General features: G+C 36.1%; 1 protein-coding gene across 2 annotated transcripts in view; it reads left to right on the top strand.

Annotated features, from left to right (window-relative positions):
* Positions 1 to 14,194, top strand: part of GALNT13 (polypeptide N-acetylgalactosaminyltransferase 13) — a gene marked incomplete at its 3' end in the record, with an annotated part of 475,050 nt that extends 460,856 nt beyond the window's left edge. Inside the window, exon 11 of one of the 2 annotated variants that reach the window (XM_081242298.1) lies at positions 14,054 to 14,194. In XM_081242298.1, coding sequence (XP_081098424.1) covers positions 14,054 to 14,194 — 141 coding nt within the window. Of the gene's footprint in view, positions 1 to 10,559; positions 10,749 to 14,053 lie in introns of those variants that run through there. The other variant, XM_081242297.1, reaches the window with a different exon arrangement.
* Between the last annotated feature and the right edge of the window lie 3,990 nt (positions 14,195 to 18,184).

Here is an 18,184-nt window from a genome sequence, read left to right as displayed (position 1 = left end):
GGATTGATTTTTAAAACTAGCATAGGATCATGCCTATGATAGAAAGGCATTTGATTCATATGCAAAGGTCCAAGAATCAAGAAAACATTATAAATGATCATACGACTCAGGTCCAGGATCTTGGGCTAGCTGTCTATTTCTGATATTGTCTTTTTCTCATCCTAGGAGGAATGTAGTTTCTCCTCTGTTTGAGCATTGTTCTAAGGTGAGTTTGAGGTCAGCAGTCCTCTCTGTAGACCAGTCTGGTGCAGGGGCCCCCTTTGTAAGTGGAAATTAATCCAAGAGTCAATTCCCTTCAGTTTCACTGTGCAGGAGCTAGTTAAGAGTACCTGATAAGGGCCCTTCCATCCAGGTTGGAGATAGTCCTTTCAATTATGCCTTTTCCAGCATGCATAATCCCCTGGTTGCTAGTTGTGGGGCATCTGATCTTCATCCAAAGATAGATTACTGAGATAAGCTTCAGAAACAAACTTAGAGGGTCCTTCAATTAAACTTTACATTAATATACATAACAGCAAGGAACTATCTGGGAGGTGAGTCTTAGTAAATATAGACTGCCATTAACAAAACTGGAATTTAATATTCACTGAAACAATCTTTTTCTCTCTAAAATTACCCTCATTTTTACCAAATATAACCAAATTAAGACTAGTCTGTTTGCAAAATAAGTCTGGTCTCAATAAACTTGGCCTGATGATTTATATAACTATAATTGATCATATGGGTTTTTTGCTTGCTGAAACTTTTATAAGGAGTCTTGGACTGAACTTTTAAAAGTCCTCTCAGGGCTAGGAAAGTCACGCCAAGGGCTTATCACAGATTTTGCCTAACAGATCTAGGTGAATGCCTTCCTTTTCAAGGTCCCCAAAATACCTTGAGATTTCTGTACCTGTTATTGAGGTAGCCTTCCTAATTTATCTGATAAAGCTGCTGGGAACCTAAGGGCTTTCACTCTTGAAGGAGCAGATAGAGAGAAAAGATAAATGTTTCAATTCTGCTTACAAAGGTATAATTTACCAAATTACTGTAAGTCATAATTAGTGTAAGGGGAAGGTTTTCCTTACACCTGGAAAACACAGGTTTAAACCAGTAATTTTTCAGATAGAAAACATGAAAATTACAACCATATTCACCAGTTCACTCAGTCCTGTGTAACTAATCCTTTTTGTTAACAGCTTTAGGAAGCCATCAGGTTTCCCATTAGAATTCTTCAATTTCTTACCCAGTTCAGCGTTATGATCTGAAAGTCAGAAACTTGTATTTATCCAAAAGTCCTTTCTATAAATCTTCTTGAAGAGGAAGCATTTTTGCAAAGGCATCAGAATGAAAACATGTCTGTCTATAATGACAAAAGAGGTACATTTAAATCTGTTTACAATGCAACTGACAAAGTAACTTGGTTCCTGCTGTGACATACACTTTCAGAAAATAACTAGAATTATCACTGATAACATTTTACCAGGACATATCAGATTTTCAGGAATTCCATGTAATCTCTATATCTATATTAGTAACATGTACCACACAATATACCTAAGATTAAGTTCCCATGTAATTTAACGTACCAAATGAACCTAATTAGTTTACATCTCTCTTCGGGATGTTTCAGGGCCCTTTGAAGCATCCCAAAGTTAGCTAGAGGTCAAAAGGACTTCATTAGAATTTGATTTAGGAACTTTTGTCAAAAAAATTCAAAAGGGTTTAAAACAGTCAGATAATATCATAGGTCACTGTGAAACAATAATTATTCACTTAGCCAAAGTAACAATAAAAGATTTCAAAAGCAAATACAGAACAGATCACTCAAAAGGTAAAGAAATTTAAAATCTTTTATCAAAGGCAGTTCAACATTTTAAGAAAACTTGTCCTCTTAACAGAGAGAAAAGCCAAATTCAAGTTTTGCACCAGCTTACTTTTAAAATTCATTTACTCAATCAAATTTATTTCAAACTCAGTCAGTCCTGACCATGCACAAAATTCTTTTCTTGGGGTCCACTTTCCACAAAACTTTTTATCACTTTCTGTATCCATCACTTTATTTTTCCATTCAGAAACAGCCACCTATAAGTCAGACCTACTTCCTTTTCCCTTAATAAAATGCAATTCCATGCCTCATACCTTTTTTACTGAAAACACACATCCTACTTTCTTTAAGCAACCATGGACTGTCCTTTATATCAGCACTCTGTAGACTGGTAAACATAAACCCAAATAATTTCTTGAAAAATGTGCTTTCTTATAGAAAATATCTCAGTGTGGCACCAAACATATTTATTAACAGTCCTAAATACCTCTTGTTTCTCTGCAAAAGGAAGCCAATGTTCAGTAATTAATGTTTCAGTATCTTATTTGGGAATGACCTAGCTATTCAATAACCTTCCATCACTTAATTTAGCACAACTCTAGAATTTCAAGTTACCAGAATCTGGAGAGACTATTTCAGACAGACATTCCTAAAGCATAATTATTCTTAATAGAGTTTATCTAAAAGCTCTTATCTCATTTACATTTTCTTTCCTTAAAAGTTTCTTTACATTGAGTTTTGTTTTGTTTTGTTTTTTGCTGACAAATCTGTAACAGATTTGTAACAAGATTTTATTTAGTTTATATTAAACCTAGGTGCAATAAAAGTATTAAACTTAATGTTGATAACTCTAAAGACATGTCTATATCAATTAGATTGACAAACTTATACATTAATACCAGATATTAATACTGAATATTTCCCAGTTCACGTGAACCCGAAATTCATTTACTTTTCTTTAAGTCAGTTGAACAGAGCTCATTTACAAATTAATATCCAAAGACAAAGACACATACTGAGACATAAATATCCAGACAGACACAATGAAAGATTTAGCTTCATTTTCTAAACTTAATCATAAATCAGGTATCACAATATAAAATTCACTAGTTTATAAATAACAGTTGGAATAAGTAAAATTTTTAAAGGCTTCTTCCCATTTTCCTCTCAGTTGCAGAAGTTAGAGATGGTCTAGATAAGAGTTCCTGAGAGCCCTAGTCTCAAGGCACAGGGAGAGAAAAATCATGTTCTCCTAGTAGGACTTGTTCCCTTAGGGTCAAAATTCTGAAAACACGTTTGATCAAGCTTGCTTTTACTAACTGTATATGCAAAAAGAACCAGTTTTCAGGAGTTTTACCTAAACCAACTTTCTCTGGAGTCTAAACAATATGGTGGCCACACATATTCCCATTTCACAAGGCAGAATGGCCATCATAAATCACAACACAGAACACAAAGTATAAAACACACACAGGCCCGGCCATCCTAATCACACACTTGCTTAAGTACAAGATTGCAGTCTCTCAGAAAACCTCCCATAGAGACACAGAACTTCAGATCCAAGTACTAACAGAGTAAATGGAAATATCTCAGGTCTTCAAAAATCTCAAAGGAAGGAAAGGAGGCCAGGTTGAAGGAAGAGGGGAAGGAAGGGGGACAAAAGGGGTGGCCTTATGGATGTCTCCTGCCACCTGCAGACACCCAGGTGTCATGGGACCTTTCCCTGGGCTTCTGGAAGGGAGGATGGGAACTCAACCCTACCAGAAACAAGAGACCAGACCAGAACCAGAATTCGAGTTCTCTGCCCACCAAGAGGTGATCAGGCTCTGACCCTCAGTTCAGGCTGAGGCCCTTCAAGCAGACTCCTACATACAGGATCAGGACAGAAGAAAAAAGGGTAGGATAGGAGGGGTTGAAAAGAGGAAAGAGAGGGAAGGGGAAAGAGATCAATACAATCTCTTGTTCCTTACCCAGTTGGGGCACTCTGGCCAGTCATCCGCGTCAGGAGACCAGGGAAAAAAGGGTCCCAGTTGCGGCCACTGGGTCTGGTCCGTCGGCAGGTGAGCTGTTCCCTGCGTACCTTGAGTGGTCAGGATGTCAGTCATAGCAAAGAAGAGGTCCCTCCAAAGTCGCCATTTGTTGCAGGAAGGGGGACCCCTTCCAGGGCCCGAGAGTGGGCTCTCGTCTAACACTCGGAAATGAATTGTCCGAGGAGACACATGTGCTGACAAAGCAAGAGACTTTATTGAGAAGGGGCATCTGGGTGGAGAGCAGGAGGGTAAGGGAACCCAGGAGGACTGCTCTGCCATGTGGCTCACAGTCTCAGATTTTACAGTGATGGGATTAGTTTCTGGTTGTCTCTGGCCAATCATTCTGACTCAGGGTTCTTCCTGGTGGTATGCGCATCACTCAGCCAAGATGGATTCCAGTGAGAAGGATTCTGGGAGGACATATGGACTGGCATCTCCTGTCTCCATTTGGCCTTTCCTGAATTCTTCCGGTTGGTGGTGGCTTGTTAGTTCCATGTTCCTTATCAGGACCTCCTGTTGTTAAGATAACTCATGCAAGTAGTTACTATCTGGCCTGGCCAGGGTGCAGTTTCAGTCAGTGGTTCCCCTAACAGTATCACAAAGCCTCAAAACATGGAGTCTATCCAGCTGCTTTGGTTTGTTTACTCAAGTGAGTGGGGGGGGGAGAGAAGGAATAAAGTTTACTGAATGTCTTTAATTCTATCTGTTTTCTCGTGCAATTCTTACAACAGTTCTGTAAAATATTATTATTTGTATTTTTCACATCAATCAAGTAGAGATTAGTGTGTTTAAATTCCTTGTCTAGATCTGCACAGCCCAGGTTTCTGGCACTAACTCTAGCAATCTTTCCACTACACTACCTTGCTTCCTGAGGTCATTGAAAAACTAAATATAATTGGATGCTTTCAAATGATGATTGATGATCTTTAGACAGGCGGGACCTGGGACCCTTTGCTGCAGTGCTGCAATGCTTGCACCTGGACAAGTGTCTCCTCAAGCTACAAATTACAAAGAAACTAAAAGGGACTAAAAATAACTGTGTGCATGTGCAGCTGGGGCAAATTATGGACAAAAAAATACAAAAAGACCAAAAAACCCAACTGCCACTTCTAAAGAGCCAGGAGCAAAGACAGGGTACTGCCCATGCCCCCTGCACACACCAGCTCGCGCCCCCCCCCCACCTTGGAAAGGCCACAGGAGTGAAAAGTTTCCCTTGCTCGCTCCCCCACGGTGGAGGGTGGGGGGTGCAAGCTTGTTCCTTATATGGGGTGAGGGTAGGGGTGTGTTCAGAGGTCAGGCCAGAGGGGTGGCTTAGGTGTTTTTCCCACCCCTTTGGTGGTGTTGTGCACAGGGGGCATGCACAGTACCCTGCTTTTGCTCCCAGCTCTTCAGAAGTGGCAGTTGGGGTTTTTTTTGGTCTTTCTGTATCTTTTTGTCCATAATTTGCCCCACCTGTGCATGCACACAGTTATTTTTAGTCCTCTATAGTTTCTTTGTAATTTGTAGCTCAGATGTTTGTCCAGGTGCAAGCATTGCAGCACTGCAGCAAAGGGTCCCAGGTCCCAGCCTATCTCAATTTGATAAGATAAATGTACAGTATTACAAATGAAAGAAATGGTTAAATATTATCAATTATTTGTGGTACCAAATTGTATTCACACAGAATTTCTCCTTTCCTTAATAACTGGAAAGATGTACTGCAATAAATTTTGTCTACTTAGATAAACAGGCAGTCATAAAACTACTTTGTCAGTATGGTCTGATTGCTTATGAATTTTAGCCACACGTATTCATAATATAATTAATTAATATCTAATTGTTTCACCTTTTGTTTGAATGAAACTAAGAATTTGTTGGTAATAAATACATGTCTTTGGCCAATTCTGATTTGAAATATGGAGTTTCCCACTTTCCTAACTAAATATTTCTTAAACAACACAACCATGCATTTAATTCAGTATCACTTTATACCTGTTCATTTTGGGGGCAACCTGAGCATCATTAGCAAAACTGGAAAATCCCCACCTGGTCTAGAATCTCTTGAAAAAATTACTTGAACACTTTGGTGCTGTGAAAGTCCATTGCCACAAAGTTAAAACAAAAGGGAAAAAAACCTATATTTCATTTCACTGAAATATTTTAAAGATTACTGTTATAAAGGTCTGTCATCCATCCGTTCTTTTTTATTCAAGTTGTCTTATATTATTCTATTTCATTGCAATTGGGTTCCAATCCATTTGAAATCTGTATTTTCCTGCAATAAGTGCACATAATCACATTTCTTTTTGAACATTCAGGCGGCTACATACAGTGTGAGAATCTAATTTTAGAACAGAACACTTATGCTCAACAAACACTATGCAACAAAGAAAAAAGCAAAATATGATGCTAAAAATAAGTCTTGTTTTTCATGTGACTGAGCAAGTTGACTGAGAAAATGCTTGTTATGAATTTGATGTCCATCTGTGTCAAATGTTTCTCAGAGACACAATATCAGGAATTTTTTTTCAGTAGGTAAAATATATGGGATTTATATTTACTGAAATCACAGAAGCTTATATTTAGATTTTACTTAATACCTCCTCTTTTATTTACCTTTATTAGAAAGCAGGTAAATGGGAATATAATTTCAAGGTAAGTTATCTATAATTGCCAACCCAGCCATTTCCCTGAGTAGGATTCCTAATAAAAATAGTTGCTTGATTTACCTTTTGAAGGCTGTGTATATCAGACAAGTATTATATTTCCATAGTCCCGCTGACCCAGAGCTGTGATTTCTTACGTAGAAACAATTAGTAAATAGGAATTTCAGTAGTTTAGTATTACGCTTTTAGTTCTTATTTGTTAAATACCTACATTTGTACACTTACTTTTTTTAATACTCATATTCTATCCTATCAAGTGCACAGATCACCTTGTCAGGAGATCATACTTAAAACTTAAATAAGAACTTTATTATATTAAAATAATTGTTATTCTGTACTTGATCAATAGGAGAAATCCTACGGTTTTTTGCTATTAAATTACCTATAACAGGCCAAATTCATTCTTTCTTTATCATTATATATAATAAAATTGACCAAGTTTCATTTTAAACTTTTCATATGGCATCTTTTAAACTGAGACCTGTATGACTGGTTCTTCAATCAACCATACAGTCACTTCTATCTGTTCATTAAAATATCAATTTTTTTACTTAGTGCTTTTTTACCCAAAGGTATGACCTAATTTTATAATTTTATGATTCTTACTTTGTCACCAAAATTGTTTCCCTAGCCTGATTCCAGTTGGCTTTCTGTAGTAATTTTATCTTTAAAAGGGTAGATTTAGGGCTTCCCTGGTGGCGCAGTGGTTGAGAGTCCGCCTGCCGATGCAGGGGACACAGGTTCGTGCCCCAGTCCGGGAAGATCCCACATGCCGCGGAGCAGCTGGGCCCGTGAGCCGTGGTCGCTGAGCCTGCACATCCAGAGCCTGTGCTCCGCAACGGGAGAGGCCACAACAGTGAGAGGCCCACGTACCACAGAAAAAAAGGGTAGATTTAGAGATACTGCATGACACATCTTGTTTCAGATAGCAAAAATATGTTTAAAGGCAGGAAGTATTAACTTTTTCTTATGCATCTTAAAATAGTATGATTGAAATTTTGTAAATCCCAGGAAATACTAATGCTTTATATTTCAACAGAGAACAATTAAGTAATGCTATGTTATAAAGGAAACCAATACCAGCACAGGGTTCATATTATCCTGTTTTCTAGTCAATATTTTAAATAATGCTATAGGAAATGATATTTGGCAGTATGCTCCATGTCAGTCTGTATGTCACATTGCTCTCAAAACTGAGTTAATATGACAGTTTCCTACAGTTGCGAGAGGCATTTGTAACAAATATGACAAATGGCTGGTATGCTTAAAAAAGAGCATTTAAAAGTAAAAATATAAATATACAATATATTTATTTACATTTATATATATATATATATATAAAATATCCAATATAAAAAAATCCAATATACAGTATAAAAATATCCAAGGTCTTGAATACAGCATAGGAAAAATATAAATTAACCAATGAAAATGAAAAAAAGGTATTTAAATAACTATAAAAAGCCATTAAATAACTAAAAAAAAGTCATTTCATATGTGTTCTTTTATCCATTTCTTTATTTATCCTGTCCATATGTCAAGAAATGTTTATAGTGGCAACACACAATACTGATGCAGATGCAGTGAAACTGACACAAATACAGTATTCTGGAATAGAGTAATCACAAGAAAACTGCTGTTGCTATTATTGCAAAAAACTTATTACAGGTTTTTTAAAAAATTTACTAATATGTATGAAAATGTTCATACCTTTTGATCTTGTGATTTCACGTCTAAGAATCATCTCTAAAGAAATGATTATAGATGTGGAGAGAGATGTTCAGAGATGTTTATCACAGCATTATTTACAGTAGCTCCAAATTGGCTATCCCCCAACTCCAATGGAAAATTAAATGATTTTTGGCAAGTCTCCTTTGTAGAAATTGTTTATTTTTTAGGTTTTTAAAATATTTAATTATAAGAATGATGCCCACAATATAAAGTGAAGTTGGGCTTCCCTGGTGGCGCAGTGGTTGAGAGTCCACCTGCCGATGCAGGGGACACGGGTCCGTGCCCCGGTCCGGGAAGATCCCACATGCCGCGGAGCGGCTAGGCCCGTGAGCCATGGTCGCTGAGCCTGCACGTCTGGAGCCTGTGCTCCGCAACAGGAGAGGCCACCAGTGACAGGCCCGCGTACAGCAAAAAAAAAAAATAATTATATATATATATATATATATATATAAAGTGAAGTCTATTTAACTAGATGAGCTCAATTACATAAATTTGCATAAGGGATTAAAATTACTAGAGAACCAATAAAAAATTAACAATTGGTATCTCTTCTAAACAGAATACTCAGGGGAAAAAAACTATACTTTTTTTTTTTCAAACAAATGAAAGCACTAAATGTTTTTGTGGGTTTTTTAAAATAAAAAATAATTACTTATCTCAAAGGGATTGTTTCATATTTCTAATTTCTTCTGGTATATGGTTTTTCAGAAGTACCTAGAGTGAAATTTCTTTGAGTTTGTTTCATTGTCATTCATGTGATAAACATTTTGGGGGAAAATATTACAAATATATATTTTTTTCAACAAATATATTTTTTATGGAAAAGTTTATACTGTATTCATATTCTGGAGGTACATTTCCTGAGTATAAGTAAAATCAAGTTTTTATTTTTGTTTTAAACCAAGGAAAACTTTATAATTCATTTTTCTTTTTTTTTTTTTTTGCGGTAGGCGGGCCTTTCACTGTTGTGGCCTCTCCCCTTGCAGAGCACAGGCTCCGGACGCGCAGGCTCAGCAGCCATGGCTCACGGGCCTAGCCGCTCTGCGGCATGTGGGATCTTCCCAGACCGGGGCACGAACCCGTGTCCCCTGCATCGGCAGGCGGACTCTCAACCACTGCGCCACCAGGGAAGCCCTCATTTTTCTTTTTAATAACACATGAAATTCATAATCACTAACACTGCGGTCTTTGATGTTAACATGACATTTACCAAAAAGATGTTCATTGCAAAAAGAACACACCCAGAAATTTAAAACAGTATAGATAGGAAAGGCAAGCTTGATTTCATAAAAAGCCCCCAAAACTAGTCTCCTTAACCAATCAACTATATGGTGAACAGTATCATTTCACAAATAAAATTTATTATATATGATAATGTTACCTTTCCTATCTTTGTAAATCATTTATCTACCATTTGACTGTAGAAAGTAAGTCCTTGAAATGGAAAAATCCAATGATTTGTATCCAGTAAGCTGCCCAAGAGATGTAGTTTAATTTTATCAGAATTTATTTTCTGCATTGGTCTTCCACTAAATATTTCAATCAACAAACTTATAGAGTACCTCATGTGAGCAGGCACTGGACTTCATAATGTAGATAGTCATGGTCCCTGGCATTCCTGGAGCTTATGTTCCTGTGGAGAAAATAGATGGAAAACAAGAAACAGACAAATAAATTAATTACAAATTAATTAGGAGAATTATGTCAAATTAAGAGCCCAAATGGAGTTAATCATTTTCTTTTTCCTCCCTTCATTAACTTTCTAATTGACATTTAGATGAATGTACCAATGCATATGTGGAACACTTTTAATGCCACCAGGTTAGCCCTGTGAAAACACAGTGGAAATAACTTGAGTACCATACTGTACAAAGTAAAGCCAAGCCTTAAAGCTAAATTATCCCCTAGATTCTTCCCTGGCATCCACTCAAGTTTAGGGCAAAGGAATGAGGGAGCCAAAGACCATAATCAAAAACTCACTGGACTAATCAACGATTTTGAATATGCACTCACAAAATAACTCATTTAATGCTAAGAGCATTTTATTGCTGGAATGAACACTAAGAATATAACCTTTTCTATCCGAAATAAACTTTTGCCCCAAATGTTTCATCATTTGATCTCAGGCTCTTCTCCATATTCTCAGTCTTATCTTCAGTTACTCCTACTGAATACAGTTGACAAGAAAGTCAGCTAAAGGGATGTGGCTCACAGCTCCATAGATGCAATTATTGTGATGTGTGCTTTCAGTGCTTATCCAGTAGAAATTGTATGTTGCTGAGAATGATTGATTTATTACTGCTTTTGTACTAGATTTTGTCATTACTCATTATTTTCTTTGTCAAACAGACCCACACTCTTCTTCACATACTCACCCAGTCCTGTCTCTCAGTAAGCAAAGTAGCTGATGGCTCCCAACAGCCCACTGTGGAAATATGTAATGATAACCCTTTGCAAAAATGGCATCTAAGAAACTATACAAGAATGGAAATTTTTAGAAACACTTTTAAGAATTCTACTGATTACTTTCTCAAATAATTTTGGAGGTTTGTGCTGAAGACTTTATTAAATTTATTTTAGTGTTTTTATGTTTTGTTATTGAAATCTAAACTTATTTCTTTAAAATGTGGTTTAAAAAAATCATTATGTGCTATTTCTCCGTGGAGTTATTTTTCTTTTACTTCTTAGCTGCTCATTAATTTGGAGGCTGCATATATTAAGTGGTGTTTGTCTATTATTAATTAATACATTTGTCTATTATTTATTAATAGGTATTTGTGTATTATTTATTATTAATAGGTATTTTCTTTATTTCAAATATACATATGCATAAGTATAATTGATGGAATACATTACGACATATTAGCTCTTTCTAACTATAGCCATGTCTCTATGACAATAGATTTTGTAACAGAGCTGAAAAAAACAATAAAAAAAAACTAACATAGCCCAAAAATTGTTTTTGGAACACTGAAATTATTAAATTTTGTTAATTTTTATTCAGATACTTTGTGTGCAGATACAACATATCCTTTCTAAAATTTACTATTTTAACCTGAAACTTAAAGCAAATGCATTACTGAAGAGTAAGATGTAATTTTCAATAACTTTATGAAGTAAATTATTTCTGAGCATTTCTTTGTGGCTGGTTAAATGACATAATTATAATAATAAAAGCTTTTAAAAATTGTACTTTTCTGACTTGTATGATTTGTGAGTATCTTCTCAGTAGGCAGTAAAATGAATTATTATTCAGTTCAAGTCCAATAACTACCTGTCCTAGTTCTTGACCTTAAGGGGATTATTGTCCTGTAAATAAAAGCTATTATATTGTCCAATACCTTGCTATGAGAACACATGGGAAGTTAGGGAGTTATTCTGGTTCAGATGAATCAGTTAAAGGTTGTTAGTAGAGGACACAATTGAGCTTGGGATACTTATGACAAGGCTGGGAATGGAAGTATGGAGAGGAGGGGGAAGAGGGATTTTGTTTAGATTAGACTTACATTTGAGACAGGGCATTCCAAACATACATTGGAAAGCTGAAAAAGTCTGGACCTTTTGCACAAGGCAATTTGCATGTATTATCTTAGTTTGTTATCAAAGAAACCAAACCTGGTAGGCGCAATGCCCACCAAGTGGTCATCTCATATTTAACTATTTAGTCTCACAAAATTACAAGTCTTTTGCACTTAAAGAGGCCCACTATTTGCCTTCCTATCTGGTATTATAATGCCGTTTATCAGATGCAGATGCAGTTAATCAATCAGAGGTCATTTTTACGGTAAGTCATTGATGCCTATAAACATGGTTAACAATTTTACCCTTAGGTTGCAAGGGATCACAGATAGCTGACTAAAGGTCAAATTTTTTAAGCAGTATGGGAAAGAGCATTTTTACATATTAGTAAGTATAATTAAGCATCTGACAAAGTATGTCCTCAGAATGATTTGGTAGCTTGCCCAAATTTTCATGGCTAGTAACTTGGGAAGCAGAAATTCACACTTATGGCTATCTAGCCCTAAAATGTCTGATCTTTCTACTCCACTACACTGAAAAGGAGAGTATTTTCCTTGGTTGGTTATCTTAACAGCAGTGGCTTTTGACTACTAATGAATTCCTTCAAAGAAAATATTTATGCATTTTTTAGAAAGAATACTTACTAATATTTTAAAAACTATCATCATATATGTAAACTGACAACACATATTCAATCTAATCCTTAAAGTCATATACGTGTTTTTGAAAAGGATCTAATAGAAGCAAACAAGGGTAAGTGGCTTTTTTGGAAAAGGACATATATACACAAAGGACCTCAGGTACGTAACAAAAATGAACATTTTGATTTTTTAACTAGAACTTTCTAGAAAAAAATGCTTGTTTTCTTTTGTATTTTTTTCCAAGTTGGCTTTTGGTTCATAAATGAACAAAATAATTTCTGGCATCATAAGCATAAATCAACTATCTTCTTGCCTATCTTTGGCCATTTCTTCTTTTGTCCATTTTTCAGTATAAATGGCTTGATTCCATGTATTGAAAAGAGCAACAACAAAGACCTAAATCTTCAAATCTTCTTCACATCTAATAGCCTTGCTCTTTTAATTTCCTGTTTGTTGTCTATTAAGCATCCTTTACCACAAGCCTATTTTCCAGTCTGTCTTTTCTCAGGACAGCACAGTTCGGGGTGTTTGTAGTCCTAATCCAAAACAAATTGTAAGTGTCTAGGCAGTGTTTCACCACCATTTTTTTGCATGCCCCCTGCATTTTTTATCTTCTGACTTTCAATATAATATCAAGAGCCCACTCCCCCCCTCAAAAAAGTATTTGTCTACCTTTAATTTTGGTAATTTGCAACAAAAGTATAATATATGGATACTTTTTTCAAGATATATCTCCAAATCACCTCCCATATTCAAACACGTCTCTTCTGGCTGGGGAGTTTTTCATGTAGTATGGTTCTAGGCATTGTCCATGAAACTAAGCAGAACTGTATATGATAATGTATACAATTAGTGCATAAGTTAGTATATAAAACCATGTGGACTTAAAATGTATATCTGAAAAGTCCAAAAATATGACTTCAAAATGTAAATGTGAACTCAAAAGAGAAGACTGGTTAACCTGGTGCAATTATTGGAATTACATTTCAGCATTTGGGTACTGAGGGGATGCTTATTAATACTGTTGTTATGAAAATATATATAGGTACAATATTTTAAAATATATGTCCATCATATCTGTTTTTATTTGATGCTGGTATTTTTTTAAGATCCTTAAAAATGCAAACTAAATATGGTGAGCACACCATCAAGTAAGATAGATCTTTGTTGCTATGGTAATTACTCTTCTACAATGAATGTCTCACAGTCACAGATACTATGGCTTGTATAGTATTTTGAAAAGAGAAACATCTCCAGCAGTTTTGTTCATCTGGGCCACAGCTGTGACATCTCTTTTCATATTTGCCAAATGGTTACTAAGTAACACATGCCTAAGAAAACTAAGATTCGGTAAAAGCTTGTTAATATTTGCACTCCTTAACTGAACTCTAAGCTCACAAATGGGCTTTTTGCAAAGGAGCCTGAATTCTTGGCAATGCATGATAAATGTCGGCCAATTTCTTCAACCATCTGCAAACAAAGATGCATTAGACAATAATGAAACCATAACAGTGAAAGTTGTATAATAATTAATTCAGAGCCACCTGTGCACAGTTCCTTTTACAAACATATTGCAATGTTTATACCAAAAAAAAAGGACTTTTTAAAGAGCAGATTTAATCTGATGTGCTAGTGAAGTTTAAGATAAAATATGTTGCACTGATTATTGGTTATCTTTTACAGAGACTCACCTTGAGACATGTTAACAGTAATCAATGTCTAGATGAACCTTCTGAAGAAGATAAAATGGTGCCTACCATGCAGGACTGTAGTGGAAGCAGATCTCAACAATGGCTGCTAAGGAACATGACTCTGGGGGCATGAAGACCATTTCCCCTAAGCCATGAAAGTGTCTACACTTATGCTTTTCCATTATTTCAATTAGGAAAAAATATTAACTTTGTTGAATTGAAAGTTTTAAAATCCTTTTAGTATTCTAAAACACAGTTGTTTATAATTCATTTTTAGGAATGTTTGCTTATTTCCCTACTAAAATTTGTATCTGATTAAAAAGCACATAGAATAAATAACAGCAAACTGTTATTAAACATCAGAACAACTTGAAAAACAAATTGTGTTTGCTTTTTAAAAAAAAATTATTGCCATCATGTCACAGGATTCAGTTTGGGAGGGGGGCTATTTTTATTTTTTTCTTATAATGTGGAAAAAGGGACAATGTAAATGCCTTATAAAATAACTTCATTATGAAATATTATAAATTGTTTTATAACCTCTGTTTCTACTGGACCTTCATGGAAACATGTTGAATTTCTATGTCAACAGCAAGGCCATACATTGAATTACTTCTGAGCAATGAATTTGTTGCTCAAAAATCAGTTCCAAATTTTGTACCAGGAAAAAACTTAAATTGGATATTGACATCTCATAGAGTTCTTATAAAAACATCACATTTAAACAAAAAAGTGGAGGAGAATTTGAAAATTCAATTTAAAGTACATGAAATCAGGCTTCCCTGGTGGCGCAGTGGTTGAAAGTCCGCCTGCTGATGCAGGGGACACGGGTTCGTGCCCCAGTCTGGGAAGATCCCACATGCCGCAGAGTGGCTGGGCCCGTGAGCCAGGGCCGCTGAGCCTGCGCATCCGGAGCCTGTGCTCCGCAAAGGGAGAGGCCACAACAGTGAAAGGCCCGCGTACCGCAAAAAAATAATAATAAATAAATAAATAAAGTACATGAAATCAGAAGAAACTAGCTAGTCATCGAGGGGAGCAAAATAAAGCTAAAAAACAATTGAAACATTTTAAAAAGCTATTCTGTTTGGGTTGCAATCACTTCTAACACAGGCTGAGTGTAACAATCAGCTTGGTCCTAGAACTGATGTGGGAAACTCAATTTTTAACCACTTAGTCTCATAAACTATACAGTTGTTTTTCTCTTCACTCTAGAGACTGGGATTTGTCACTTAGGCTACACAGAATTGTAGGTGAAGGGTAGAGTATTAGCCCTAATTTTTAATTCTTTGGTATTTAGGATTTTAGTTAAGTCACTGTGACTACTTTATTTTTATATTTAAATAAAATAATGCATTACTGGGCTTCCCTGGTGGCGCAGTGGTTGAGAGTCCGCCTGCCGATACAGGAGTCACGGGTTCGTGCCCCGGTCCGGGAAGATCCCACATGCCACGGAGTGGAAGGGCCCGTGAGCCATGGCCGCTGAGCCTGCGCGTCCGGAGCCTGTGCTCTGCAACGGGAGAGGCCACAACAGTGAGAGGCCTGTGTACTGCAAAAAATAAATAAATAAATAAATAAAATAAAATAGTAATAATAATAATGCATTACTATCAGAATTTCATTGCTATGCCAGAATATCTAAACTATTCATCACTGGGGGAATAAACTCAATATATATCCATTAAACTTTTATTTTAACTGAAATGCTAGATATCATTTGCCATAAATTATGACTCAAGGAACACAGTCATAATTAGGCTACCTTCACATGTTCTTTTTCCATCTTAAAACACTTTGTGTTCAAAATACATAAGTAGAAAACATGAAAAAAAAAAGAAAAATCTGTGACACCATTTGACACCATTTAAAATGCCCATAGACTTGCTCTACATATGTATTTTATTCACTGTAAATGCACTCAGCAGCTAAGAGAAATTTTAGGCAGTGGGTGGTGGGGGAATGGAAGACGTGACCTCTAGAGTAGAGAAGACATGAAAACGAAGAAAAATCTATCCGTGAAATTTGTGCTGATATGTTTTAAATTTATTTAAATTTAAAATTATAAACAAAATTTTAATGTCGGGCATTTTTTTCTGACGAGAGAATCCATTGCTTACAGCAAATTACTAAGGAAGCTGTGACTCCTAAGAGCTAGTAAACCACTGCCTTAAATTGACAGTGGCCTCACAAGTCAACTGAGGTCTGACTTGACAATCACAGTTTCCATTTTAACTCTCTTCTTCCCTCTTTTCCTCTTGTCCTGACTAAAATATGACAAAATGTCCCTGCAAGGCATTCTTCCTTAAATTTAAAAAGCTTAAACACTCAAGAACTCTTTTATACAATCTGTTTCACTTATTATGGATTTGTCAATCAAAATGCATATGTTATCTAGTGAAGAGTCAATGACAAGTTTTTTAAAATATAGCTACTCCACTGAAACGGAATTTGACACATTTTGGAAGCATTTTAAGTATTTGAAAGTTCATTATGGTCATAGCAAAAATACAGGAAATATGAAAACTGCCTGAGCTTGAATGCCAGAGAAGAATTTTCAAAGAATCCTCATATGGTTTCAGCAAATGCTGTTAGTGTCTAACAAACAAAAAATAATAATACTAAATATTACAAAACACCAAAAACTAATAACTAATTAAATTTTCTTTTCAAAATTACTGTATTCAGGGCTTCCCTGGTGGCGCAGTGGTTGAGAGTCCGCCTGCCAATGCAGGGGACATGGGTTCGTGCCCCAGTCCAGGAAGATCCCACATGCCACGGAGCAGCTAGGCCCATGAGCCATGGCCGCTGAGCCTGTGCGTCCGGAGCCTGTGCTCCGCAACGGGAGAGGCCACAACAGTGAGAGGCCTGCTTACCGCAAAAAAAAAAAAAAAAAAAAACTGTATTCAATACAGAAAATTAAAATCATGCGTGGATTCACAATGCATTCATCTAATACACTCCTTGTCTATGGAGCTAGACTAATAAATATTTCAAATGACTTGAATCTTCCTCATCTGAGGTCTTCCCCATTGAAGTTAATGCCAACTCCAGGCTTCCAGATGCTCAGATCAGAACCCTAGAGTCACTTTTGACTCTTCTCTTTCTCTCTCAACTTTAATTCATCAGCAAATTCCCTTGATTTGGTATATGAAATATAACCATGAACCAACGACTTGGCACCACATCCACTGTGTCACTACCTGTAACCTTTTAAACTGAAATATGCATATAATTTGGTTTCCTTATTTCCCAATCCTTGCCCCTAATTGTTTTTTTTCAATACAACAGCCAAAGTCATTCTGTTAAACATAAATGTGATTGGTTCACTTCTCTGCTCACAGCCCTGTGACTTCATGTTTCTCCAACCAAACTTCTTACAGTGGTCCTCAAGGTCCTTCATGAATGATATCCCTCTACACACACACACACACACACACACACATTTCTGACTGCCCCTTATTCTACTGTGACTGCCAAGCAAATTTCTGTCTTAATGTTTTGTTCTCTTGCCCATCAAAACTCTCACTCATTTTCTTTAGGTCTCTGTCCAAATACCTCATCAGTAAGGCAAACCCTTCTCCCCCCTGCCCTCTCTATTCCTTGTACACTCTCTGACAAACTACAAATTTGCTTCTTTATATTTTGTCTATAATTCTACCTCCTCACCCCCCAACATCCCCATCTCATACCCTAGAATGTAAGCCTCCTAAAAACCTGCACTTTGTTAGTTTTATTCACTGTGATATTCCCGGTAGAGTTCTTGGCACATAGTAAATATTCTTTAAACATTTATTGAATTAATGAACTGAAAAATGTGTGTTAATTTGCTAAGTGCTACTGTATCATATTTTTGGCACATTATATTTTAAAGTAAAGTCTAGTAATATATTTAGACAGGATTTGCATAACTGTCGCCAAATATAATTTTCTTGCTAATATTCTTCACATTCATGTATGGACTATGTTTCGTTCTGTATGATAAAATATCCTGCCTTATGGAAGTGAAACAAGACATTTTATAAACATGCTGCTGTATTATATAAGTTGCTCTATTAAGATAAAATAATTTTTATTTTTATTTTTTGGTTGAGTTCGGTGGCCATTTGAAGGCATAGATTTTTATTTC

Source organism: Mesoplodon bidens, assembly GCF_964165515.1.
Source record: "Mesoplodon bidens genome assembly, chromosome: 8".
Classification (NCBI taxonomy): Eukaryota; Metazoa; Chordata; class Mammalia; order Artiodactyla; family Ziphiidae; genus Mesoplodon; species Mesoplodon bidens.
Note: the sequence above shows the minus strand (reverse complement) of the source record. Positions and strands in the feature narration are given on the sequence as shown.